Below are 27,734 nucleotides of genomic sequence, written 5' to 3' on the forward strand. Positions count from 1 at the left end.
TGCACTGTCATATATGAAATAATAGTACAAGCATCCGATGCATGCATGTTAAATGAAATCAGAGAGAGCTGTTAGGGTGATTAAGAGGAGTGTGGAGAGAGAACAGTCCTATTCCAACATGTGAAAACAATGAGAAGAGAAAAACTGTGATACAGCAGGTGAGAGATGATTGAATGTTTGAGTGAATTTGTGTGAAAATGAATCAACCTAAAGTCATTGTGGTGAAATCATAACACAGATTTTCCCCGTAGATTGATTCTCAAACCAGTAAGCCAAGTTTTTTTCTTCAAGTGTTTGAATAAAGTTGAGAACCACAACTAGGGGTAAAAACTGATTAAACAGTGACCCACAACCCTCAAACTGTCACAAAGCCAGCCCAAATGACCCAAGAAGAACTGAGAGAGCACAGCATACCCGACGAGGAGTCGGAGGATTTTAGAGCAAAAGACCAACCATCAGGGGTCATTGACGCACAGTGAGGTAGGCGCAGCTCCACAGGCTTCAAAAACTTGAGGCCATGAGGTCCACACATCACCAGCGGGCTGAGCAGAGTCTCTCCTGAAAAGACAAGCATGGAAGTTAGAAAGAGCTGACGATTTCATCCAGGATGGCTCAGATCACACACACCAACAAGAGGCGGGAATTCTTAACGTAACAGCTTTAAACAGGCATGAATGAGAAACTACCAACATATCAGCACTGACAGCTTCAGCATATTTAACAGTTGATGTTTGACATTTTAGATGCAGAATCTCAACATATATCTCAACACAAAGAAGTCAACATCATGACTGCAGCAAACTCAGGGATGGTTTCTGTTATTGTGAGAAAGTAAAAATGCTTGTGGTTCGTTGTGAAACCATGGTGGGACAAATTAGACAGGGAGCCCACCAGTCTAATTAATGGAAACCACTGATTTAGTATGAAGTGCATTAATGTGATTTATGACTTTGGTACTGAATGTGGTTTCGAGACTTCAGCAAATTCACTGGTGGTTTGGATCGACTGCCAAATTCCTGATGTTGTGACATCCAGAGTAAGAGAGGAGAACTTCATACTGTGTTGAGACAGAATGAACTTGACCCGGTTTTATAAAGCATCTAAGGGTTCCATCTGAATTCAGAGAAACCTCTGGCTTGTCTTCCCTCCATGTTTGTAGTTTTACCTTTCTCCTTGTCGAGTGGGGGCAGGATGCTGTTGTCTCGGCAGACTTTGAAGTAGATCTCTTGCTCCACGCCGTCAGGGATGGCTCCCTGTGGGATAATAATGCTGACTCCAGTCTCAATGGAGCTCAGGACACCGCCATTACAGTTGAAGATACCTCGAGCAGTTGCAACCACTGTGTGGCCTTCGTCTTCATCCTCATCATCGTCCAGGGCGCTGGGGCTGGAAGACAAACATACTCACTGTACGACTGACTTATTCAACACAGTAGATACTTGGATCTATTTAGGCAAACTAAGGCTCAAGGTCTAAGCATTTGTCCAATTCACTGAACTGAGTTAACGCATGGATATTCTGAGTGCACATGAAGAGGTTCCAACCACTAAATGCCGCCTCTCTACTCTTCAATGTAAATAGCTAAAACTAAAAACACTTCACTAGTACTGAACTATATTGTTGTCATTTAAATTGAAAGAAAAACACGGTACTGTAGACAGCAGACTTGCTGTTTTTCCAATCAATGATTTAAACAATTTGCGATGCCTCAAGACAGGCATACGCTGACATGTCACATGACCACACCGCAGGGCGAAAAAAATGACAACTGCGCCTGCCAGAAAATAGCAACAATGCCTGTGTAGTGTTGGGGCTTTGCACCGGACATAAGATAGAGCCTTCAAGCAGTTAATGGTGTGAATTATTACCTCACAGGGATGGCTTTGGGTACAGCATTGACGTTATTGTGCTGGTACTTGGAGCGATGGTCCATAGTCCGTGTGAAGGTATCCAGGCCACTGTCGTGTTCCATGTTCTGGGGCTGTGAGGGTACCTGAGGCTTCACTGGGCTCGTACCCTGGCCCCCCCAAAAAGGGATAACTATTATATGCCTAATTTTAACGGTAATTTGAGACTGATTATAGCTCAGTAGCATCTGATACAAAGTATGTAAAATGTTCAATCAGTATACTTTCTATTTTATATGCTATCCATTTATTTATCAAATTGAAAAATCCTGATTCAACTGTCCCCTTGTTTATTAGACTGCAGTGATTACTGTCTCCATGCTGCTTACCTTTGGAGCAATCTCTGGTTTGTCATTGGGGAGAAGGTTGTGGTTGAATTTAGGGCTGTCAAACTTGCGCTCAAAAGGCCTGGCAGAGGTGGTGAAAGGCTTGGGCACATAGCGGTTGTAGCTGGATGCTGGTGGAGCCCCGGTGCTAGTGACTGATTTTGGAGGCTGTTCACTAGTGCCATTAACCGGAGATTTCTCAGGAAAACTCTTGTGAGGCAGGAAGTTGGTCTGGACTGTGTCCTCTCTGGCAGGAGGCTTGGCTGTGAGGACAGAAAATATTTTTATATGTGTTTTTCTATATCAGAGAGCAGACAGTCCATCGGGATGCAATGTGATTAGCAAAAGCAGCTGTAAGTGAATTTTATGAAATTGAATAGTAAAGTTTGAAGTGGTACCTTCAGGTGAGGGTTTGGGCAGTGTGGCTGGTGGCAGAGAAGGTGTCACCTGGGGTACTGGTTCAAATCTTTTCTCCACTGGAAACGTTTTTTCCAGTGACTCCGTCCTGCAGCACAGAAAAAAAAAAAAAATCAATATTCAAATATGTGGCAATTGTGTAAAAATGTGATTATTAAAGAATCTTGGGGATGCCTCTTTAAACATGGTATTCACAATTTCAGTGCCTGTCATGAGTGTTACCTGGTGTAGTTGTGCGTTGTTTGAGCTTGTGACTGGGGTTTCGAGGGTCCAGCCTGCAGCCTGTCAAAGTAAGAGAGCTGTTTCCTGTAGTAGTCCTCGTCTTCATCTGGGTCATAGTGGTTGGAACGCACAATGTCATCTGCTACTTTGGACTGAGGCTTCTGAGGCTCTGGGACTCTGAGGTGATAATGCACTCAGTCAGGCTCAATGCAAGCAGCAGATGGTGAAAGCAACAGGAGCAGACTTGTACACAGATGAGCTCTTCAATAAGAAACTGCCACAAAAACGGTGCTTCATCATATTACAGTACTAAAATTAAATGAAGGAGTTACAAATGTTGATTCTGACGACTGTAAAATATGCGGGTGACTGAAAAGACAAACAATACGAACTGAGGCTTACCTAAAAGTCTTCTCTTGATCCAGGTTGCTCAGAGAATTTGCTTTCGGGATTATTCCCCCAGCTTTCAAGGGTAAGTCAGTGGTCTGAAAACGAAAGCGATAGACAATTATCAGAGGGGTAAAATGATAAACGATCTCTTTCTTGTGATTTGTACATTTGAAAAGCAAAGTTAACAGGAAACAGCATCATTATATTGGATTAGTGGGGTTTACCCTGTTCCCAGAAGAGTCCCCTGTATCTCTGGCTCTGTCCATGGACACAGAACGTTTGTTCTCAAACATCTTGACCCTTGTCAGGACTGACTGAGGCCGCATGGCGGGGTCATCCTCCTGTTGCTCAGCTCTGGCAGTGACAGGCTTTGAAATGTCCACGGGGGAAGGGGAGGACACTTCTGCTTTGGGAGGTGGTGTGGGGCTGGTTTCAGAGTTCACAGGAGCAGGGTCATACTGCTGAGGTTTGAAGCCTTTTTGTTGCTGCGGTGGTCCCTGGTTGAAGGTGGGCCGCTGGGCAGCGGGGTCTGGAGAGCGGGCAGTTGGGGGGTATGTGGTCGGTTGAGAATCCTGATTGTAGTGCAGGTCGTGTGCTGGAGAAGGAGGTGGAGGATCATCGTAACGAACAGGTCCCGGAACCGTTGGTTTACCATAGCGAGGCCGTCCATCAAATCCCGGCTGTGGCGGAGGCTCATCGTAGCGGAGCGGAGGGGTGTACTGGGAGTCAGGGCCGTCACCATATGGCAAACGTGGATCGTAGCCCTGGGAGTTGGCAGTAGAGTGTGGCTGGCTATAGGGGTTCCACTGCTGCTGGTCATAGTGAGGCACACTGTTCTCGTAGGGCAGGTGAGAGTCAAAATTACGGTACTTTGGTTCTGGGTAACCACCTCCGCTGCTGACATCATACCGACTGGGTGGGTGGTCGTAATCTCTGTATGGCTGCTGATCAGGCTGATATCCCTGCTGAGGATTGTAAGTCACAGGCTTCATGCCATGACCAAGTCTCCCTGTGCTGTCTGTGACGTAGGGATCCTTCTGAAACATCTACCGAAGAAATACACAACAAAGAACAAGGTTAAAAGCTTCACAGGATCTACAAATATACTGCTCTAACTTTGATATGTGATAGGAAAAAGAGTTGGAGGGCGAGAAAAGGAGAACATCAAAAAGAAGTACGTGAAATTAATTGCAGAGTAGGAAATGAGAAGGGAAAGACCTGAAATAGAGAAACTGAGAGGGAGGGGTTACTGGTCAGATAACAGTAGATTAAACAGAAATCTCAGCACAGCCAATAGCAGCTTAACGACATTACAGTGTACCACTGCACCTCCAAATTAAAACTCAAAATAAGAAAAGAAGGAATAACAAAGTGGTAAAAATACAACAAAACAATGGGATCCATTTCTTTTCGTCTCTTACTGAACACCATTTACAAATTTACTCGTAAGAAGGCGTATCTGCAATTTTGACAATGATTTCAGAATACTTCTTTGATGACTCACATACTTCTTTCACATATGAAAATGTCACCCACTGTCTTGCTGCAATTATAAGTTAACTGAAGCATCCACAATAATATTTAAATTTACAAGCACATTGTACAAACGCTTAGGTCACATCCTGGTTTTAATGAAGTAACCATTAATTATCCATCCAATTTGGAAGAACAGTTCAATTTACATGATAGTTTTCAGGGCTGCAAAGGTTGGAGAATCAATGGCTACTTTTACAAAAAAGGTCTGTTTCATCTGCACTGATACATTCAGCACTACTCTAGTGGTTAACGTAGAAAGAGCCAAACATGTTGCAGCCATGCAAAGAAGGTAAACACCAGTGAGAGCCGCAGGGTTTTCGCTGCTCTGAGACAAGTACGCATAAAACCGCAGCCGTCACCTTCAAGCCTGCTGTTGTTTACCAGCATTTGCTCACACTCAAGTCACGTGCACACATGTACACTTTACCGCACCCCACACACACCCAGACACGGTTTGTTTCTTCTGGGCAGCACTGTGGCCAGCAGACATGCAGGGCGAAAAGAGCGACAGAGAAGCGTGGCAGCAGGAGGTAGGTATGTAGACAGGCAGCGGCAGCAGCACAGGAGGTCAGTCAGGCCAGTTCGAGCTGAGCTGAGCTGGGCCCGGTCACGGAGCCTCCAGAGACGGTCAGACGGATACCTTTGGTTCTGCACTGGCCAGTCCAGACTGTTGAGGTTCTGGTGTGATGCTCTGAGGGGCTAGCTCAGGTGTGGGCCTCCTAAGTGAACCAGCCTCGGGGCTGGGGCTTGGCTGGCTGTGGGGAGCTGCAGGAGCCTCCTCAGGGCTCACACTCCCTACAGTTTTTATAGTAACGTCGACAGCAGGGGGCACTGTCTCAGCCAGGGGCTCAGGCTGCTGGGGGATGCTAGGGATGGCGGTGGCCTCTGCTTTCTGTGAAGTGGTTCAGAAATGTTTAATAACACGAGCTGACACTCTTTGGTGCAGTGCTAACAAATGCTACTACCTTCATAGCCCCTTTACAATGGCCTGGTCCTGACTTGTGCTTAAAGCTTACACTGACACAAACAGCCAATCACCCCTCCTCCACATTTAGCAGTAGCTGTCAATCAACCAATGGCATGCAAAACTTAGGAAGTAGGACAAGTTTTCAATGTTAGAGTATACTAGTGCAATTTTAATTCTATGATAACAATACAGTAATTAATCTTTTCCTCCTTTTTATGCTCATTAGCACATCATGAGCCGACAAACGTTTAGAATTGGGAATTACAAAGGCCAATCAAATTTTGATAAATACATTTCACACGTACACTAGATTAACACTTTCCAACATGCACATAATACTTTCTGGTGTTGTATCGTCATAGTCCCAATCACAGGTCAGACAAGAGTAGGAAGTGCACATAGGTGAGTAGTGGTACAGACACAAATATAAGCTTCTTTCCCCAGTGACATCAGCAACAGTCACACAGATAAGACATCTTGTGTTAATACAGAATACAAGAGTAACAGTCAATCTTAATAAATTATTCTCATTTTTAAATTAAAAAACACACTCACAAACACCAATCCATAAACACATATGAGCAGATAGGTTCAATAAATAAATATAATAAATATAGAGGTATATAATATTCATATATTTTGATAAATACCTGACCACAAAAGTTTAGACTTTCTCACGGATATTATGTTATAACAATTGAAGGACAACGTAACTGAAAAAACAAAAAGTGCGGTCAATAGCGCCTCCAGAATACCCTTCTAACGCACACCACGTCCTCCAGACAACAGGGGAGACGTACAGCTCTCAGAAACGCTACCTGCTGCGGCACTGGTGCCTTGAAACCAGCCGGGTCGATGCGGTTGAGTGGGTCCGACTGCAACGTGTGTTGGTAGCCAGCGTAGCCGGGGGGCTCCTGGATGACGGGCGGGTCCTCACGAACAGGCTCAGAGGAGCGGGTAATGGCAGGCTCAGTGGGTGGACCCACATCATCATTCAGTGTTTCATCCAGTTCCTGGTCAGTGTAGGCTCCGCCCTCTGTGTCCGTGTCCTCGTAGTCAGAGGTGTGGCGGCTGTCAGTGCTGTACATTGAATACTCACTGCCTGGTGCCGACAGGTAGGACAGACGGTCGTCGTGGATATCCAGATCATCCTCAGCTGCTCCGTCAGCCTGTTGGACGAGGTGCCAAGAAAGAGGGCGTTACATGAGGGATGGGTTCAGAAACACAGAGTTCTACCAAACATGGTTGTGTGTGCGTTACCTTGCCCTCTGAAACCCACACCAGTTGGTTCTGCTGCTGCTGGATTATCTCCTTCAGAGCTCCAAACCAACCATCATTCATGCTGTTTAAGTTAATGGTCGCTGAATACACAAAGAGGAATGGCAGAAGGAAATGAAACAATCTGTGTACCTTGGCTTTACTACAGCATCATCATGCAGCTTAACTTTGAGAATAATTTTAAAATTCATGTATGTAATGGTTGTTTGGACAAATGATCAGATGAAAACAGGAATATAAAGGCTAATTGACTGCTTTGTTCTAGTTTCTGGCAACTGATTTTTTTTTAACTAAAATATAACTGAAACTTCTTGGCATTTTATTCTTTTTTATTAAATTGCCTGTGAGTTTCAATTACATTTTAAAACGAATATGCGTTTTCGTCAAAAGACTAAAATGCTCAGACAACTAAAACTTCCCTACATAAAACCATGGTGAGCAGGCTAAACAAATATGATGAAAACTAACATCGGACAGAGAACAGTGGCCATACATGACTTAACTGCAGAACATCAGATGTCTATCAAAAACAGATGCTCAGATTCCACACTGGATCGCTTGAAGTGAGGAGCACATGCCAAGGAAGGCTAAATGTGGGTGAGGTGGCTGGGGATGCCCCTGTGAAAGTCAGTGCTGAGCAAGCTCTTGTAGGGATTCTCAGGTAACAAGAGCAGGCATGACAAGCGTATGACAAGGACAACACTGAAGCCTATGAAATGTGTCTTTACCAGTGTAAAACCTAGCCCATCCTTTCTGCCAGCTTGACTCACTTGTGAAGAGGTGGTGGTTGTTCTTCCTTAATTTCAGGGCTCTCTCGTAGAGCTTCCTGGCACTCTTCCGAGACTCAGGGCAGAGTCGGGTCCTCATGTTCTTGACTCCTTGCTTCGTGTCTGGGTTGAGGAATACCACAATTGGATACCACTGGGCATAGTTGAGACGATCCACTGCATTAGGGGTGATGTCCAGCACTGCGTGTTTGTCCTTCATGCACAGAAACAGATTTAAAGACATATAACTATAATTTTCATTCAAAGCTGCATTTCCCCTCTGTACAGTTGAAATTCAAGGTTATTAGAATGTGAAAATAGTGCAGTCAGCACACTTGTGATATACTCCACAAAAGCTGAACCCGTGTGAAGGAGGTGAATATGCCTGAGTGACTTTCATCACTTTGCTGAACAGTACAGCAGAGGGCAGCAGTCAGCTACACATAAAAATGTGGCTTGCTACCATCTTTTCATGACAGTAATCAACATGGCAAAAGATGTTTACATCCACATTTGTGTGATTTTATACCAGAGGCTGTGCATATTTGCCCTCTTACCCGGTCAATGATCTGTTTAATGGTGTGAAGCCGAATGATGCCGGAGCTTTTCTGGTCCGTTCCTGCATCTCTTGGTTCACTCTCTAAGGGAAACAAACCAACAGTTACAGCCCTGAATGAAGACAAATGATAAACAATAAACACAGCCTGTGCCCCAATTAGACATCCTTGTAGCACACAGTTGTCGACTCCCATAAAAAGAACTGTTAAATACAGAATAATCATCTCTGTACAGGAGAGGACAACTGTACATTTATGAAGACAGCTACAGAGTAAAGACATGAATAAGAAGAGCAGCCAATTCATGCAATAGTCATTATGCATTTTGGGCAGATTGATGGAAATGAAAAATGGTTTGTGATGATTGTGTGCGTGCAGCTGCATGTAACAGTGTAAATTATGGTGATAGAAATGTGTGTTGTGGGAAATGCTGATGAAACACAAGAGCAGGAGGGTCATTTGGGATTATTGAGAATTCAGTGTCATTGTAAGCCTCAGGGATTTAAGCAAGGATGTGAAAAGGGGTTTATGATTCACATGAAGATAAGCAATGGTCTCCTGCCTCAAAACACAAGCTACAAAGGAGGGAAGCTTTCTCGCCAAAGTGCTCAGTATAGTGTCTCTCACACACAACTCAAAACACATTACAGAGCCAAGCTTTCCTAATTCTAACATACAAGTGAGATCTATGAGCTTCTTATCCTGCTCATAAGTAGCCAGAGAGCAGATCAATATAGCCATGCAACGAGTCAGAAGTTCAAGCATCTATAGATGCTGTGATCTAGGAGGATGTGGTGATAGTGATAGTTCAGAGTTGTAGTGCAAACCTATTTTTCTGAATTGAGAGCTAGAAAATGAAGAGTTTGAATAAACAAACTGGATTCTCAGTTTACCCTAACTCAGCGAGGCTGAATTATGTAAGTGGCTGATTCATATTGTTGGTTAAAAAAGAAAAGAACTTCATAAAACAACATGGTGTAAATACATGTATGCATTGAAAAAAACAAAAGTGCATGGCAGTCCTCTTTGTATGTGTATAATTTATGGGCAAATAAAATTATTTTTGCAAATATCTAATATCATATGAATCATAATATTTCTTGTGATTTTTTAGTTAAATTGTTTGAAGGGTAGTGTCAAACTGTGGAGAAAAAAAAAGAGTTTCCATGGCATATTAAGTGCACAGTTCCTACGTGCCACCTCTCTGTTGTCTCTACATGATGCAACCTTCCTTTCAGAGGGGAATACCACTACACTCCACTATAACATTACTCCCGTGTCCAGGAAATGATACTTTATCCAGTTATTGACATTTACTAAGTCCTTGTTTAACTTGAAAGAAGAGCGGACGTTACAAAGCTCCTTGGACATTTACAGTTTGCAGACAAAAAAGGAACAGTAGGAAAGCAACATTTTACATGTTGTAGTATTCATATTCGAAGCATTTACAGATGTCCATTATCTCACAGCACAAACTGCAAGTCGATCACTGGTTACATCTTCACAAACAGATTAAAGGCGAGACTTATTCAAACTGACGTTAATATCTTCATTAATAAGTACAATGTTTTTTTGAGGATGTATGTAAGTGAAAGCTGTCAATGCAAGAATCACAAGCTATGTGTTAGTATACTGAATCTTGTAAGTCTTGGGTCTCCTGACTTTGTATGATGTTAATATAAAACATCAGTACTGTTATTGCAGAGTGTGGGAAAAGAGAATTCTTAAATTAAGTGGTATTCCCCTTTACACACATTCACAGGAAATGCAGCTAGCCACTAATAACTTGCTAACTTATCATCTGCCATTCACTGAATCAATAAAACAAATAAAAGTTGATGCACTAAGTGACATACTTTCCCCTCCTTGTTGTTGTTGTGTTTCTGAAAAGAAAATACAGTCATACAAACATCAATGGAGTTGCTATAACACATCAAGGAATGGAATCACTTTCTGTATGGTCGTGAACTGAATGTGTGTATGGTTACTCTGACGTGTGTGTGTGTGTGTGTGTGTGTGTGTGTGTGTGTGTGTGTGTGTGCGTGCGCACTTAGAGAGGAATTGAAATGCAGTACTGAGTGCTTAAATTATCATGACACATTAAAGAAGCTTTCAAACTGACAAAGTAAGATAAGGAGGGTGAAGACACTTATGACATAAATGAAAGGAGCGATGCAGCTCTGCTTGATTGTGGAGGAGTCAAGATAAATCTAAAAAATAAAGGCAGAGGGAAGCTACAAATGCACAGAGGAAGTTTCAAACACAACCTCACCAACTGGACTAACTGATATTTACTTTATCTTGTAACAGTAGTAAGCAGAATGTCAGCCAGTTAAAAAGAATTGAAAGGGAAATATTTTAAAAGGAATCTGCTTAGCGTCCAGCGGATAAAAGGCATTAACCTACATTTGTAAAACACTAATTCATCAGGCTATTTACAAATAAAACAAACACGCAGAAACAACAACCTTCAAAAAAGTTATGTAACTCCATGAAAACAGGAGCAGTCTTGACATGTATACTGTTAAACTTAGAGATGCACCAATTCATCATATTTGATATTGGCCCATTTGAATGCTTTTGGCTAATGTTGGTTTCCTAATATGTCACATGTTTGTTTCTCACATTTGTATAATTGCATTTGGCCTCATTCAGCACAAGTCCAGCTTTGAAAAAAGTTCTGTAATTTTTTTTCAAATGGAGTTTTCAGAGGTGTTTGTTACTTCTTTTTGAAAAGTGCACCATAAACAAAGATTATTATTATTATTGTTGTTGTTGTCTTTCCACAAAAAGTGGGCTAAAAAACCCACATCTGTCCTAATTTCTATTTCAAACATCAGTATTGGCCCAGACGTTGGTGCATCCCTAGTTACAATCCTACAGTCTACTTGACATTTCTGTTTTCTTTACCTGACAAATAAAAATCACAGACTCAAGTTAAAGTGTCTCTCTCAGGATTTAAGTCTAACACTGCCTCTTTGTCGGTGCATTGTCAGGCCAATGCCAAAACAAAGTAGATCATTTTAAAAGTGGGAGAGAAGTCACTAGTGAAATGATGAATGCTGAAGAACCACCAGTAAAATGAAATTTATCTGTGCTAAATATATCTTTCAAACCTCACAACAACACAAATTGTACATAACTCCCCCTTCTACTTATCCCTTCATTAATGTATTACAGCTGTTGAGACATCCACTCCAAAAACAATAAGACTGCTCAAAGAACTGCAGAGTTAAAACAGAACTTTTAAAGCGTAGAGTCTATAAAAAGAGGTACTGTATTCAAGATCTCTCAAGCTGCAACAGAGAATATTTGACAGATACCTTTTTACTGGGTGTTAATACTTAGCTTTAGTAATGCTAACGCATTAGGTAAGAGTCTAGTCTCCAATAGTTCCTAGAAACTCAACATGAACAGAGGCAGACTGGTGATTTTCTACTTACTTGCTAATTCAAAAATGTCAGGCTCCTCCCTTGCCAGCTTCTCTCTCGCCACGTCTGCTATTGGCCCAAAGATAACCACAGGCCTCAGGAACCCAGCTGTCATCAACAAGGACATGTCGTGCGTTTTAGCAAAGGTTAGTATCATTTCATCAAAATTTGCAGACACAACACACTGTATTGGATTACCACCTTTCAATATATTACAGGAGGTTGTGCAGTAAGATAACTGGCTTCCTACAACTAATGTACTTATTACTTAATATTTTCTGTAATGAACAACATCTACTCTGTACATATGAAACAAAAGAAAAACGCTATAAAGCAAAAAAAACAAAAAACAAAACAGGAACTCAGCTAGCTTAAACTCGTGCGTATCAAGGATGGACTTTGACTTTTAGGTGTAAATTTATGCCTTAAAATAAAATACAATGCACGCGTGAGTCTTTAGCTGATGACTGTAAATGCCTTGGCATCTGTGATCGTACCTTCCCTCAGCACCACCCTCTCATAGGCTGGGAACTTGGTCTGAACTGGTTGAGCTGAGAGGTCCTCTCTGCTCTTCCGCAAATTCCTCTTTGAGCTTCGCAGTCCACGGAATCTCCAAAAATCGGCTCTGTCGCCCCCTGGTGTTTTGGGGAGTGTGTATTGCACACTGGATAGCTGCTCGGCTCTGAGGCAAAGAAGAGTTGGACGTAACTTTAAGTAAAAGTGTCTAAAAGTGTCAACTGACTTGTATAGTTGAGGAAATGAGTATGAAAGTTTCTAGAGTAAAAGTGAAGACATGTAGAACTGTGAGTAACCGCCACCACCCTTACTCATTCACAAAGTGCAAAAACAAGATACACAGGTAAAGGTGTGACTTGAGACTTCTTTTACCTGTTTTTGTTTGGAATGATGCCCCTCTCCACTTCCTGATGATTCTTGCCAATACGAATAGCAAGCCAGGAGCCTAGTTTGCCATTGTACAGGGTGTCTACCACACGGAACACCTCGCCCTTGTTAAAGCTCAACCCATATGGTGACTCTTTCTCATATTCAAAATGTGTGCGAATGTAGAAGGAGTCCCCCACGTCTGACTCAACTATCCTCCGATACACTGCAGATAAGGCAGAGCAGTAACAGAAAGGATTGCAGTAACACTTTTAAAAGGCATGCAAGTCACTTGTCACTGAAGTCAAAGCTTCCCACTGGCATCACTCACCATCCTTCTTCTTCTGAGCCAGGATGGTAACTTCCTCTCCTCTTGGGAGATCCAGCAGAAACAGCACAGCCTCCTCCCTGATGATGTTAGCAAAGTCCACGTTGTTCACCTATGGATTCAAAGAAGGAGAGGTAAATTATGGATCCTTAATCTCAGCCTATTGTAGGACAACCTGATTCTAATAAGATCGCAAATCATGAATGCCATGCTTGGAAAATGTGGATTTTGTAAGCAATTTCCAACTTCTTTCATCTTCTTTATTGTGTTCATGACCGGAAACTGATTTGATCATTTCCTCAGCGAAGGCGGTTGATAGACCTTACGTTGACGAACAATTGCTTAGAATTTGGAACAGATCCAGCTTTGAGGACATCATATGGCCTTTGGGGAGATATGCACTCTCTCAGTACCTTCCACTGGAGTATTTTTTCAGTAAAAATTATTCTGGTTCTTGTTTACAATGATTTACAGCTATTTTTTTTCTTTTTAAAATTGTAATTGCCTTTGGATTTTAGACTAAAAAAGACACAACAACAACAACAAAAACAACAGGAAACAAGCCTTCATCATGTGCATGTTTCTTTTAGTTTTATGACTGTGAAGAGGAGATAATCAGCAGATTAAGCAATAAGTGCAGCCCTTAGGTCCTGAGCTACTTTTGGACAATATTGCAAACCACATAAAACATCATGTGATTTCCTACAGAGGAGGAAATACGGAAGAAAAAAAACAAACAAACTGGCTCCTCAACAGAAGCTGGTCCATGCACATCCGCTAAAACTGAGCTGCCTCCTCCTCACCTCCGGCTGCTGTCTCAAACACAATAAATGCTGTTTATTGACTCTGCTTGAGGGGCAACAGGGGAAACAGAAACACATGGACAGAATCACCGAACCTCAAAATGACACCTTTATCCTTCCCAGAACTGGGAGGGCTTGACGTCTTTATCTCCAGGAGAACACCGTGACCAAAGAAAAACAATCTAAAGATGGAAAACAATGTCCTGGAAGTCTCAAGATGTGTTTGTACAGTTGGAAGAACACAAAAAAAGAAAAAGTGATCCAGGCTGTACACTGGAGGGAACATAAGACCTTGTATTCTTCATCAGATAAAAGCAAAACTGTAATAGTTATCGTCAGGAGAAAACAGGCCTGCGTTGCTAAGTAATCTGCTGCTAGCTGAAGGTCAAACTACACAGCATTTAACACTGCGGGTGCCATCCTTTGCTGCTGTACAAACATGCTAAAATGGATCCAAGGCTGACATCAAGAGGGTTTCCATCATCCATCAACAATGTTACTCTAGTGTTCAGTGGAACAGAAAGACAACTGTTGCCGAGGTCAAAGAGCAAGAACGGCCTCTATTGTATCTGAAACAAGGGGAGTTTTGACACAGGCAGAGCTTGGGATGACTCACGGACTGACAGATACATTGTACTGTATTCCCCAGTATGTGTATCAACAGCAATCAAACTATTGTAGCCATGGAATAGTTTAGTTATGGATCATCAAAGTTAGTGTGGGCAGTTACAGCTTCTTTGACAAAAACACCAGATGTTCCTCCCACCTTTGTATGATGATTGAACTATTGATACTTTCTGAATGTCTCTAACTTGTGACAGAACAATTACATGCAACTGTCTTGAAAGCTACATGAGCAAATACACATACTTTACATGTGAACAAAATCTTATGAAGTTCTTCAGGGAAAGCAGGTTCTGCTCTCTGTCCATGCCTTTTCAGCCAAGGCTTGGTATATTTGATATGTGATAATGCAGCCCGAGGAGATTTTTCTTCTTGGAGCACTTTGTCTAATGGTTCAGAGAAAGGACAGCCTTGGTTGTGAGCCAGTTTATATACAAAATTGATATACAAATAGACTACTTCCTTTGTTAAAATGAAACAATTACATGCTCCAATCATCTAAATGTATAAATAGAAAATCCTAGTGATATTGTCCTTTCCTAAAATATTTGTCATGTGTCAATGCTGAAACAGCAAATGCAGTGCATGTCTAATGAGGTTTCTTTAGAGAGAATGTACTGCAGAGGGTTTAAGTGAATCCTTGTGTGCAGGGATTCACTTAAACACACATGCCACAATTTATGATTTTTTTTTTTGAAGAAAACTGGTTCTTGTTTTTGATTCATGTGATTCTAATTGCATATTTGTCAGGTTTCAATCTATCACATTTGAAAAGAGTGATGGAACAAAAATAATCCATCAATTTTACAAAGGTTTTTATGCAGACGTGACATATATATATATATATATATATATATATATATATATATACATATATATATACATACATATATATATACATATATATACACATATATATATACATATACACATATATATATACATATACACATATATATATACATATACATACATATATACACATATATACATATACATATATATACATACACATATATACATATATACATATATATACACATATATACATATATATATACACATATATACACATATATATACACATATATACACATATATATATACACATATATACATATATATACATATATACATACATATATATACACATATATACATACATACATACATATATATACACATATATACATACATATATACACATATATACATATATACATACATATATATACACATATATATGTATACATATATACATATATACATATATATACACATATATACATATATATACACATATATACATATATATACACATATATACATATATACATACATATATATACACATATATATGTATACATATATACATATATACATATATATACGTATACATATATACATATATACATATATACATATATACATATATATACGTATACATATATACATATATACATATATATATATTAAATAATATATTTTTTTTTTTTTTTTTAAAGAGTAAAAGGGCCGAATTGAGATGGAAATCCCCATTTCTAATCAGCTTTGATGTTACAAATCTTTAAATTACTTGACTGACTGGCTGGACTAGCTGGCAATTACAACTTGTAAACTAGAAGTAACACAGCCCCACCTCCATCTACAAAGTTTATCTAAACACTGTAAACCAGTTGATGGAAATGCAGGGAATGCATTTTTTTTTTTTGCAACATTTCCACAGTTTGCTGAAAAGTAGCTTGACAATTAAAATTAAACACAGTTATTGTTGAAGTGCTGATTACCCTGAGAATCTGGTCTCCTTCTTCTAGGCCTTCTTTAGCTGCAGGACTGTCCTCCAAAACTCCTGCCACAAAAATTCCCACGTCGTTCCCTCCTGCTAGCCGCAGACCGACACTCTCTCCCTTCTTGAACTTGACCAGCTTCATACTCGGCCTACATGGGAAAACAGGTGGAGAGATGGAATAAGACACAGAGATCAACAAACTCAGTCTTGAAAACAATCAGCCTAAGACAGAGAGCAAAACACAGCCTGTTATTCAAACAAACTGTGCGGTGCAAAAATAAAGACGAAACACGAGCTGATGAGAATTTCTGAACTAGTCTGATCTAAATTTCAAATTTGTCACAGAAACAATTCATTTTCAAAGTGTATGTGCCAATATGTTAGTATGTATATTATTGTGCTTTGGATGAGAACATGGAGGTCATTACCTGAGAATACTGTCATCATGAGCAGCGCTGGGTACAGGAGCATCAGAGGGGCTGACTGGCAGGTCCACATCAGGCTGACCAGGCTGTGCATAAACTGGCTTTGGTTCTGCCATAAATACAAACACAGCACAGAAGGGGTTAACTCACACGTTGAGCGAAGAAATCCAGGATTAATGCTGCTCAGAGCAGTGTGGGTTTTGGCATTATATCCACCAAGACGTGTCAGGGACAACACAGCCATTCACACAATCAAGAAATGCATGTACTTAATATGGTCTAAGCTGGATCCCCATTGTTTTTCTCCAGTGCTTTTTATGGCAGCAATATTGGTTTCTTCTATATCGCTAAAGGCTGTTTGAATGATGGTGTGAGGGTGAGCGCGCTACATTTAGTGCAGGCAATTTCAGGCAACTAACAATATCTAGTCTTGTCAGGTGGTAGAAGTGAGAGCATTATATGGATAACCATGGTAGTCCTGGTGATGATTTTACACATATTCAAATTTCTTTAGACACTGACAAATAAGAGATGGTTAACACTGGCAGATAGATGGCATTTGGCAATGAGATGAACAAATAGAAAAGATGGTGAACACCAAAGAGCAGATGGGAGAGACAACACTAATCCCTAAAGCCTGATGGGTAGAAAACTCCGTACCAGGCAGCGGAGGTAACTGTTTGTCATCTCTGGAGCTGGCTTGGTCACTGGCCTGAGACAAGACACCATCATCAGAGCTTTTGACCGGTGTGGACATAACTCCCGGTTTGGACAGGCGCTCTTCATCTCGACTGCGATGGCTGAGGTGAACACAAAAAACACATGAACATCTGGGTTGTCAGCACTATATTGACTGTTTAAATTTCAAGTAAGACTGTTTCTTTAAAGACTGCAACAAAGCGCTTTTTACAGTGTGTAACAATGACCCGTCTGTGTCTACCACATCTATGATGCAATAATGCACTCACCAGAAAGATACACAGGACATGAGCATGTAGCATGGATTAGTTCACTCGGGTAAATAAATGGAGACTTAGACACAACAGCAAGATGTGGGCTTTTCTCAAAGTTGGCTTTAAGTCATAAACCTTTCAAAGATATTGTAGTTGTATGTTTATTTGAACCGTCATCGACACATAATGTTCACAACTAATTACAATGAAATCTCTTAAAAAAACACTAAGGCTGGGCAAATGTATGAACTTATTAAATAATAAATTAACATTCATACGAGTAAATGTGTTTTTACAAACGCTCTCTAAAAATGCTTGCATTTGATATAATTAATTAAAGAATAAAAGAATTCTATAATGATTATTATTACCATGATTATTGGTATACAATCTTAATTTCAAGGGCAGCACGGTGGTGCAGTGGTCAGCACTGTCGCCTCATGGCAAGAAGGTTCCAGGTTTGACCCCAGCTCCAGCACGGGATCTTTCTGTGTGGAGTCTCCATGTTCTCCCTGTGTGGGTTCTCTCTGGTACTCCAGCTTCCTCCCACAGTCCAAAGACATCAAGAGGGGACGAGGCTGATTGATACTCTAAATTGACCGTAGGTGTGACTGTGAGTGTGAATGGTTGTCTGTCTCAATGTGTTGGTCCTGTGATGGACTGGTGACCTGTCCAGGGTGAACCCGCCTCTCGCCCAAAAGCTGCTGGGATAGGCTCCAGCCCCCCCCCCCCCCCCCCCCCCCCCCGTGAGGATAAGCGGAAGAAAATGGATGGATGGATGGATCTTAATTTCAACTGTAATTTTCTGTATTTCAAATATCTTTTTTTTTTTTTTAACTGTACACTAATTTTCAATAAAAGCACACTGTCAGAAACCAAGTCCCAATCTCTCCCAATATAAACTCTCAAGTTATGATACGGCTCAATCCCAGTTCCTCTTCAACCTGGATGAAGTAAACAATCCAAATCTATGGGGGGTGGTGGAGGGGGGGGTGGTGGGGGGGGTGAGAGAGAGCATGAGCGAGAGAGAAAGGGGTAAACGACGTCTAACAGAGTAGAAAGGGCTCTGCTGCTTAAAATTCCAAACTAGTCACATGACTGACTGCCGGCACAGTGCTTGAGCTGTATTCAGGTGCTTTTGTAGAAGATTTTAAGTGTGTTGACTGAACCACCAGCTCAAACTCTCTCATATCTATTCAATTTTTTTTCTCTTTCTCTATGCACTGCAGTCAGTGTTGCTTGTTGTCATACACAATAACACACAGATGCAAAAACAAAAGTGTACATCATTATGGTCTTGAATGTACTAAATATTAAGAGTTTAGTTGTTTAGCTCCTGACTATTGTTAATTGTTGCCTGAGAAAGCTCTTCTGACCACAGGTTCATCAGCAGTATCAGCATCAGACCCCTGCAGGATTTGGTGATGCCACAGTTCAAGGATTAAAACAAGGATTAAGAGAGGGAGGCATAGAATGTTTATGTGGTCTGTGAGTGTTATGGATGAATGAAAGACTGTAAATGTGTGTGTGTGTGTGTGTGTGTGTGTGTGTGTGTGTGTGTGAGAGAAACAGAATGAGAGAGATGTTGGTGCGTCCAAAATCTGTTGTTCCTTGCTGCCAAATTGTGCTAAAAACAGCTTCATACTGAAAGAACATTTGGCAGACGCCTTCGTTCAATATCCCCCTTACACATTCTTACTTTTAAAGTACACCAGGTATGTAAGCCGGGCAACACATCGGCAGAGCAGGTCTTTTTACCTGCTACACTGGCTCCATCTGCTTGCCAGCTGTGTGCTCTGAGGAGTTTCCAGGGATATTTTAAGAATACTCAGTGTTTCCTGAATAAAAATGTGTTGTTTTTTAACTCAAGGATCATGGATGCAAATAAGTTTGAACTATCCATTTTAATAGGTACAGGAAAAAACAAATCTACAATGTTTTCTTGCAATTTCACATTGATGTAATACTGCTGATAAAATGGAGAGTGATGTAACAATTGCAAGAGAATCTCAACACTTTCCTGGTCTCCATAATCTCATACCCATCAGAATTCACTTTACGAACTGCAGGTTTACATGCAGAATTTGACTCCAAAAAAACTGGCCCGACATACTAACATTTTATTGCAAAACAAACACATGAAATAGAAAATTTCCCTTTGAACTGACAATCAAACATGTCATATATAAAAGCAGAAATTTTAAAAGAAAAAAAATGAATTACTTACACATACGTCTCTGTAAGTTGTACCATGATGCCTATTAAGAGGACTTTGAGTTTAAGTCTCAGAAAAACAACAGAGAAGCTGAGCAGAAAGTTCGCTCATGCTCACCAGGAGATGCTTTGGATGAAGGGCGCTTTTAATGATCTGGTCTATTCAAAAACACGAAGTAGCGTCTTGTCCTGGGGAAAAGAATGCCTATAAGCCCTACAGCCAATCAGGTTCAGCGAACCATCTGGCTTGGGGCAAAACACTGTGGGAAGTATGTCAAATTCCTTTACCCCTCCCTAACTGGGAGATAAAAGCATTGTCTTACATCACAGTCTAGTAACAGTTGGACTGTTATTTCCTCTGTTACTTCTTCAAGCATAACACCATGTATAAGAGATGTGACTCCTCCTTGGAGAATCCATGGGGGAATTAAATTGGTATTGTGTACAAAATTTGGGATGGAATGTGAAAATCACATATTTAATTGACACATACGTAAAAAAAACATCCTGGCCACATAAATAAATACTCTTTGTTACACTGGAAGAAATCTGTGAGTGAACCTGCTGGTTTATTAGACATTCTGACACACGTTGCCATCTGATGGAACAAACACAGGTGCACTGAGCTAGCATCCTGGAGCTACGAGAGCAGATCCTAAGACAGCGATTTGTGCAAAATCTAGAAATACTGCAGGTAACATCTTGGCAGAGCTACTGCCCAGCTAATTTCAGATTTCCTGGGGATGGATACCTGTTCCAGTAGGATATTTTGCCCTTTAGGTACAGAGTTAATTATTAACAGCAGGTTTAACACACATATCTCATAAAGCGTGACCTCCATCTCTTCAAGACGACAAACTTCTCAAGTAAATTGCCATTTAACACCTCTGGTTAGTTTAAGGGAAGCTCCTGGTGTCATATTTTTAAGTTTCAGTCAGTGACGTCAGTAGCATGGTTAGTTCCCAAAAATTACAAGTGTTTATTCTCCAATCCTAATTTATCAGCCGTCTTCACTCCTCTGAGTGCAGAGTTTTTGTCTACCAGTCCTCTTGCCCCATTTAACCATGGTTAATCTGTTTGTCTCCACTGCTGTGTTTACAATGCCTGACCTGTATCGTGTTTCCTTGACATGTAACTGAGTGCTTTTGTCCATCTTTGGGTGTATCAGCTACCAGTCACTCGAGATTACAACTCACAGCCAGATGAGGTAGTTGAAGATGATGGGGGCATTAACATATATGGATATAGAACATGTTCAGAAAATTGCCATGAAAGCAGCACTTTTTAAGTAATGTCATCAGTGACATGCTTTTTGACACTGATGAAGATCCAAACTTTATCTAATAAATTCATTAGACTTGGAGGAGATGTGCAGGCTTCTTCATTATTCATTGATGCATTTGTTTTTCTTTTAAACCTTGTACTGTGCATGTGTTTAGCTGCTCTCCAACAACAGTGACCTCCATGATAAGCTGACAACTACGTAGAATGCGACAACTATGCGGTTGCTTCTCTGTTGGTTAAAATGATTACACAGAAATAAGCTGTGTATGTGTAAAAAAAAAGGGATCCTAGTCAACCAGGAGGTGGATCGATAGTCCCTTCCCCCTTTCCCATTATCAGAACCCATCGATGACTCCATTGGGAGTGTGATGGTTTATGCATGTACGTCTTTATCTATTGATTTAGCATTAGTGGTGTGAGGCACTTACTCAGCAGCCAAACTGTGGATGTGAAGATGATGTATGAAGTTGCACTAGTGGGAGTTTGCATGTATGACTGTGACGTGTGTGACATATGTACCATCTGCAGATTTTCAATCATGTGTCCATACATGTACTTAACTTACCTGCCATTGCTCATCTGCCGAGGTGAGTGACGAAGATGGTCGGATGGCTCGGTCTTGTCAGGCGAGCGTGATCTACTACCTCGCCCGTGGGATCGGTTGGAATGATCTGATGTCAGGGAATGTATTTCTGAAATGTCTGTGAAATTTAAATGAAATATTCATTAGCATCTCATCAATAAAGTAAGTCAAGAAAGTGTTAAAACATCCAGAAAGCAATGGTACCTGTTGACTGAGATAATTACTTCTCAGTGCATAAATAAATATATAGATTTATCTTCAGTAAAAACACAAATGCAGCTAATTCACCAGATGCAAACTCACCATCTCTGTCAGAGTTATTAGCTGACGGGATGCTATCGTCAAGGTCAGGAATGTTAAGCAGTGTGGCTCGCTCATCTCTCTGCACCACCATCTTCAACTTGCCCTTTGACCTCTCAATCAGCTTCTTGGCATCTATCAGTGATAGGTTCTCTGTAACTGTGCCATTGATCTGGCAGAGGAAAGGAAAGGAAGGAGTGGTTCAGTAGAAGGCCAGAGGAAACAAGTGATATTCACAGCACAAGCCAAGTTTACTTTAGTCTGAACCAGCGGATGAGTTTCTGACACACAAAAAAAAGTCAATGGCAATGACAATGACATGGACAGCAACAATGACAAACTGCTATTACTTCGGTAGCTTTAATTACGACATTAAATTAGTTACACTTCAAAAGATGAACAAGGGAGAAGGAACTGGAAAAAATTATAATAATTTAAGGCTGTCTGAAATATAAGCAAATAAATGCTCTATTTTGGGGAAGGAAACCACTTTTTTCAAATATTTATTAATACTGGTCAAATATTAGAAGTTTTGAATGCATCATTTTTGAGAATGAGGATTTTTTTGCTCCTAAGAGATTGAGTGAATTAAACTGAAGGGAGAAATGGAATGTGTGGTATTTCTGCTAGTGAGCCTGCATACTAATCAACTGTGACCTTAACCAGAGAGCCACAAGAGCTCAATGATTACAACAGCAAACAAGTGAAAGTTTTTAGTCAAAAACTTTCATGGCCTCATACTCTTCCTATCACTTTCATTTTTTCACATCCAATGTTCATTCCACCACCGTTTTGTTTTTTAAAGCGTCGTATCACTCAGGAATACTAACTGTGCTCTCTACTCTCTTACCTTCAGTACAACATCTCCCTCCTGGATGTTTCCATCTCTGGCAGCAAGGCTCTCAGGAGAGATGTCCTTCACAAAGATGTGGCTGGCCAACCGCAGTCCATATTCTGCTTTCAGATTTGAAAGGCATAACACAGTCATGTAAACAGAGTGGATCAATGCAGTTGTGACTTGATTCTCTGCCAACAGATTCAACATCCAACTTCACTTCAGCTGAAATAATAGCACATTTGAGAAATATATATACATATACGTGTATAAATATATATACACACACACACACACACACACATACATATACATATATATACACACACACACTGTATCCTCTTTGGACATTGTGTTGCCCACCTTCATTTTTGCGGGACTTGACAAGTGTGACCTTAGCAGGCCTGGTGGGAGCAGAAGAGGCTTGTGATCGGCGATCAGAGCGCGGTGAGATGCTCCTCTCCCGCGAGGCACTGTTATCCCGCCTGCCACTGCTGCTGCGTTCACGATCGTGACGCCTACCAGTGCCAGTGCCTCCACTCGCTCCTCCATAGGCACTTTGGCCAGCACGACCACTGTGATGCTCATAGCCATCTTCCTCATCACTGTCCTCTTCTTCATGCTCCGACATCGTCTCCCTGTCCCCTGGCCGAGAAACAGGGATCTGCACTTTCCTTTTCCTACGAATAGTCTTTGAATTGAAAGGAAGTTTTGAGTGTCAAGACTCCAGTATTATTTTTTTATGTGAATGTTGCCAAGCAAAACAGCAATATGAGAGTGAACAAAACTTTGAATCATGCTCATCAAGGGTCTCATTCGGTGTCAGTGAATCTTGAACTTACTATCTTTGCATTTTTGCCACTCTTGCGTAGTTGCTGCACAGCGTATGCATGCTCTACGTTGTCCATAGATACTGCATTGACCATTACCACCCGATCATTCTCTCTGAAACATTTGATAAAACAACCGGCTATGCATGAATGGGGATTTACCCAATGCACATCAGAGTGGTCTTCAACTATACATGATAAAAATACAGCTGCAACTCCAGCATCATCATTACTTAAATATTGATGGCAACATGAACTTACTGCAGCAGTCCCTCCGCTGGACCTCCTTTCAGGACATCCGAAATCACAATGGATGTCTCTCCACTTTGGAAATGAGGGTTGTCTCTCCCTCCTGAGATAGCAATACCAAACCCAAATCCTGGGGCCTACACACACACACACACACACACACACACAAAAACACACACACACACACACACGAACACACACACACACACACACATTACTGATATGGGATCAATGGCAGATGGATTAAACGGACAGTCTAATAGGCTCTCAGCAGGAAAATGATCAATTGAACAATTAATTGGGTAAGGTTGTGTAATTTGTAAAGATGCCCTTTAAAGCCTGGCGCACTTACTGTGTATAACTACTAGGCTATACATTTGCCTTTTATTTTGCTACAAATCAAGAAGTTTAATGTTTTTAAAAGTGTTGTGTTTCTGTCAATGTTCGGCTCGTAGTAAAACCACAACAACCCGGGAAAGCTGCAGCCCACACTGGGCCGCTTCTTCAGGCTCAATAAAGCTGCTACTAATTAGATTACAGCAAGCAGGCCAGTCTAGACAGGTACTCTGGAACAATCCCTGGGCACAATGGCATCGACTAACTAGACTTTACTGTCTAGAGGCAAAATACATTAAGACATTCGCCATTAAAAAACATGATGTGTATCAATATATTTGGGGTACTTGTGCCAGAGGGGGTGATGGATCCATCCACTGGATGTTAACAATTTTCATATCAGTTGACTTATTAATCATCACAATATGTCCAATCATACTTTTACTCGTAGAGCTGGGCTACATTGAAAACATCAAAGAGCACAATATTTTTCACCAAATAACAATCACAATATTGTGACAATGTTGCAGGGATAGACTGTTGGTACTTTCAACACATATGAACACAAAGATTTTAGATAAATGCTTAAAAAAGGTTGCTGATAAATACGACTACTATTATTAGCGATGCAGCCTTTAAAACCAGAAAAGACAAAGGTTCATCATTACAACCTCATCTACAATGATTAAGAGGCGCATCTTTCAAAATGTGATAATACACACGGCCAAAGATTGTCCTGTCATCCCCTCTTTCCCTTGAGCTGTGTAAATCCAACAGGAAGGAAGTGAAGAGAAGTAGTAAGGAAGTGGATGCTGTTTTTTTGTCTTCCTTAGACTTGTTTCCTGCCATCTGTGCTCCCTGACTATTGTTTCAGTACAACACATCCTGCTCCTACAATTTGCCCTCTTAGTGCAGAGAGAAGTGACAGGGTTTGGTAGAAGACAAGGAAGAAAAATGGAGGGAAAAAGTGCAGAAGCCATCATACATACTGCAGGCTTAGGATACCAGAGACAGACAGAGCGGGGAAAAAGACAATAGAGAGAAGACAGGGAAGAGTGGATTGAAGAGTTGTAAACACCTACCCTGTGAAGGGTCACCGTGTGCTGTTCCCATATGACCGTTTCCTCCATCGCTGCACTCTGAAACACAAGAAGGAAGTATTAAATATCTCGGGACCAATTTATCATATATATTTATAAATATGCATTCGTGTATATATCAGTTGAGCTTGTTCCCTTACATTCAGAGCAATTACAGACAGCGGCATATCTGTGTCACCATAATGGTTCATTTATAATGGTATGTTATGAGGCAGGCTTCCCTTAATCCAAAAATTGCAGTTCCGTTGATTCTGATATTGCACTTTAATAATTGTTCAGTCCCACATGACATTATGCATTTGGTTATTTTACATGCACAAGATTGTGAGCTTGGTAATTTTTTCTCACACTTTTCAACATAATTCTAGAAATTACATTCACGCATAGGGATTATCATGATACGATATATTTATCAAATCATTTATTATGAGGTATTAACTTGTGTACCTATGACTTTTCGTGCCTTTTAAGCTGCTGCTGCCTCAGTAGGTGCCATGTCACCAACCCTGACGTAGCATGCAAACCGGGATTCATAATTAAGTAGCACAGAAAAAAATCAGACTCGTAAAATTCTGCAGACAAGACATTGTTTATAACATTACATAACAGTGATATGTAAAACAGCATGGATACTCAATGTTTCCATTCACTGTTGAGTTCATTCAAGCTAAGATTTTTTTAAGCAGACAGACTCTGTTCTTTATTTGCATCACGTGAGAAGATGATGAATGAAAACAAGAGTAAACAGCAGCCCGAGACTGAGATTGACAAAACTGATGGCAATACTCGCATATCATTCCCAGCTGGGTCATCCAAGAGAGCGGAAGCAAAGCCATAGGTAGGTAGCTGCTCCTCCGACCCACCACATTGGATTAAAATGATGCCAGGTAAGCATCTCCTGCTTTCAATCATTCTCAAACTCATTTCCATCAAACATCACCATGGTTCCTCCGTTATTATAAGCTTGATTTTATTTACTTTTGATGTCTTCAAGACAGTAAAAGTTTGTTTCCCCCCTACAAAAAGCAAAAGGCCAAACAACTTCCAACATTAGAACAGCAGGAGGTGATAATTAGGGCTACAACTAAAAGTCAGTGGAATGAAAGAATTAGCAACACAGTTTGCTGCATGATTCTGGTTTGATCGACTAAAACAGATGCTTCACCTAAACTCATTGATTCATGTCTCAAACAGCAGATGTTCTCCAAATTTGCGTGCTGGGTCTTCGGCATTACATTGAATTTCTGCTCTGCTTCCCCCCAGCTGAAGGAGGAACACTGCTGTCTGCCTGCAGGGAGTCATGGTACAGCTGTCTGTGGCAGTGTGCTAACGACGGTCCACTGTGGCAGCAGCGACGGAAGAAGAAGAAGACATAAACACCGTCAGATGTGATAGAGTGCTCATTTACTACATCTTCTAGAGTCAGCCTTTTAAATAACACACCATGTCAGCCGTCCACCCTATCATTGAGAAAATCTCTCTCCCTCCACCCTTAATCATCATATTATGCCCCAACCATCTCTATCATCTTCAACATCATCATAGTCATTACTGTCATCACCTTCTCTTCTCACTAATATGAAGTTACAGTTCAACATGGCGATGCTGCCAACCGTAGGTAAAGAGAAGCAAATGGTCCACAAGAGTCTAGTGTTTGTTGACACAGGTTAGAGGAGAGACCCTGCACAGCAAACTGAAGAGTCAGTGTCAGTTTATTATGAACACAAATAACTTAAGGAGAAAAGTCAATTATGTGACTGAGGGAAGGACTTGACAGCTGTTACAATAGACACAACTGTTGGTTGAATGCACGCACGCACACACACATACACACACGCAAAACATTTTCCTTCATAGTGTGAGGATCTCATTGACTGTAGAGTGCATTACTTCAGGTTGTGGAGACAAGACCAGTAAAAGAGGCAATTTGAGCATGTGACCCCAGGCATTGAAAATGTTAATGGGTATTTTTCAGCAAGCACCAACTATGTTGCACTTACTGTAGGCCTCCTAATCTGGGTTTGTGCGCCTAACTTTTCCTTTCACTGCTCTGTCTGATATAACAATGAATCAACTGGCCTGAACCTCTTCAATACACAGTTAACCCTTTGACCCTAATTTCCATGAAAGCTCTGTGTGGATGTTATTTATGTCCATAATTGGCGCAGAGAGCTTGGGTGTCCCCCACTATCTACCCTCCCCATCCCCTGTCTACCCGTACAACTCCCACAGTAATGTCACTATTGTGTGAAGGGACCTGACCCATTTTACCACAGCTCCCTCTAACATTCCAAAACACATCTATTTCTCTGAAGTGTTTAGTAATATATTCATTCATCCATTCATCTGTTCATTCAGCCATTAGTCCAGGCACTGAGGGAAGCCACACCATGAGAAACAC

General features: G+C 40.9%; 1 protein-coding gene across 12 annotated transcripts in view; it reads right to left on the reverse strand.

Moving 5' to 3' along the window:
- tjp1a (tight junction protein 1a) overlaps positions 1 to 27,734 on the reverse strand; it is a 98,949-nt gene that overhangs the window by 3,973 nt on the left and 67,242 nt on the right. For 4 of the 12 annotated variants that reach the window (XM_086182204.1, XM_086182281.1, XM_086182254.1 and 1 more), the window contains 28 exons: positions 25,316 to 25,372; positions 23,910 to 24,034; positions 23,661 to 23,763; positions 23,182 to 23,509; positions 22,834 to 22,940; positions 21,987 to 22,155; positions 21,666 to 21,801; positions 17,310 to 17,449; positions 16,653 to 16,758; positions 16,223 to 16,373; positions 13,012 to 13,120; positions 12,687 to 12,906; positions 12,296 to 12,480; positions 11,811 to 11,906; positions 10,224 to 10,250; positions 8,368 to 8,450; positions 7,814 to 8,024; positions 7,026 to 7,126; positions 6,584 to 6,934; positions 5,439 to 5,690; positions 3,487 to 4,308; positions 3,275 to 3,357; positions 2,873 to 3,049; positions 2,632 to 2,738; positions 2,237 to 2,496; positions 1,869 to 2,017; positions 1,166 to 1,386; positions 415 to 558 (listed from right to left, as the gene is read on the reverse strand). In XM_086182204.1, coding sequence (XP_086038330.1) covers positions 415 to 558; positions 1,166 to 1,386; positions 1,869 to 2,017; positions 2,237 to 2,496; positions 2,632 to 2,738; positions 2,873 to 3,049; positions 3,275 to 3,357; positions 3,487 to 4,308; positions 5,439 to 5,690; positions 6,584 to 6,934; positions 7,026 to 7,126; positions 7,814 to 8,024; positions 8,368 to 8,450; positions 10,224 to 10,250; positions 11,811 to 11,906; positions 12,296 to 12,480; positions 12,687 to 12,906; positions 13,012 to 13,120; positions 16,223 to 16,373; positions 16,653 to 16,758; positions 17,310 to 17,449; positions 21,666 to 21,801; positions 21,987 to 22,155; positions 22,834 to 22,940; positions 23,182 to 23,509; positions 23,661 to 23,763; positions 23,910 to 24,034; positions 25,316 to 25,372 — 5,020 coding nt within the window. The remainder of the gene's footprint in view (positions 1 to 414; positions 559 to 1,165; positions 1,387 to 1,868; positions 2,018 to 2,236; positions 2,497 to 2,631; positions 2,739 to 2,872; positions 3,050 to 3,274; positions 3,358 to 3,486; positions 4,309 to 5,438; positions 5,691 to 6,583; positions 6,935 to 7,025; positions 7,127 to 7,813; positions 8,025 to 8,367; positions 8,451 to 10,223; positions 10,251 to 11,810; positions 11,907 to 12,295; positions 12,481 to 12,686; positions 12,907 to 13,011; positions 13,121 to 16,222; positions 16,374 to 16,652; positions 16,759 to 17,309; positions 17,450 to 21,665; positions 21,802 to 21,986; positions 22,156 to 22,833; positions 22,941 to 23,181; positions 23,510 to 23,660; positions 23,764 to 23,909; positions 24,035 to 25,315; positions 25,373 to 27,734) is intronic. The other 8 variants (XM_086182212.1, XM_086182244.1, XM_086182237.1 and 5 more) reach the window with 8 other exon arrangements.

The sequence above is a fragment of the Aulostomus chinensis genome, chromosome 2, assembly GCF_037954235.1.
Source record: "Aulostomus chinensis isolate RoL2024-O1b breed Wild chromosome 2, RoL_Achi_v1.0, whole genome shotgun sequence".
NCBI lineage: Eukaryota > Metazoa > Chordata > Actinopteri > Syngnathiformes > Aulostomidae > Aulostomus > Aulostomus chinensis.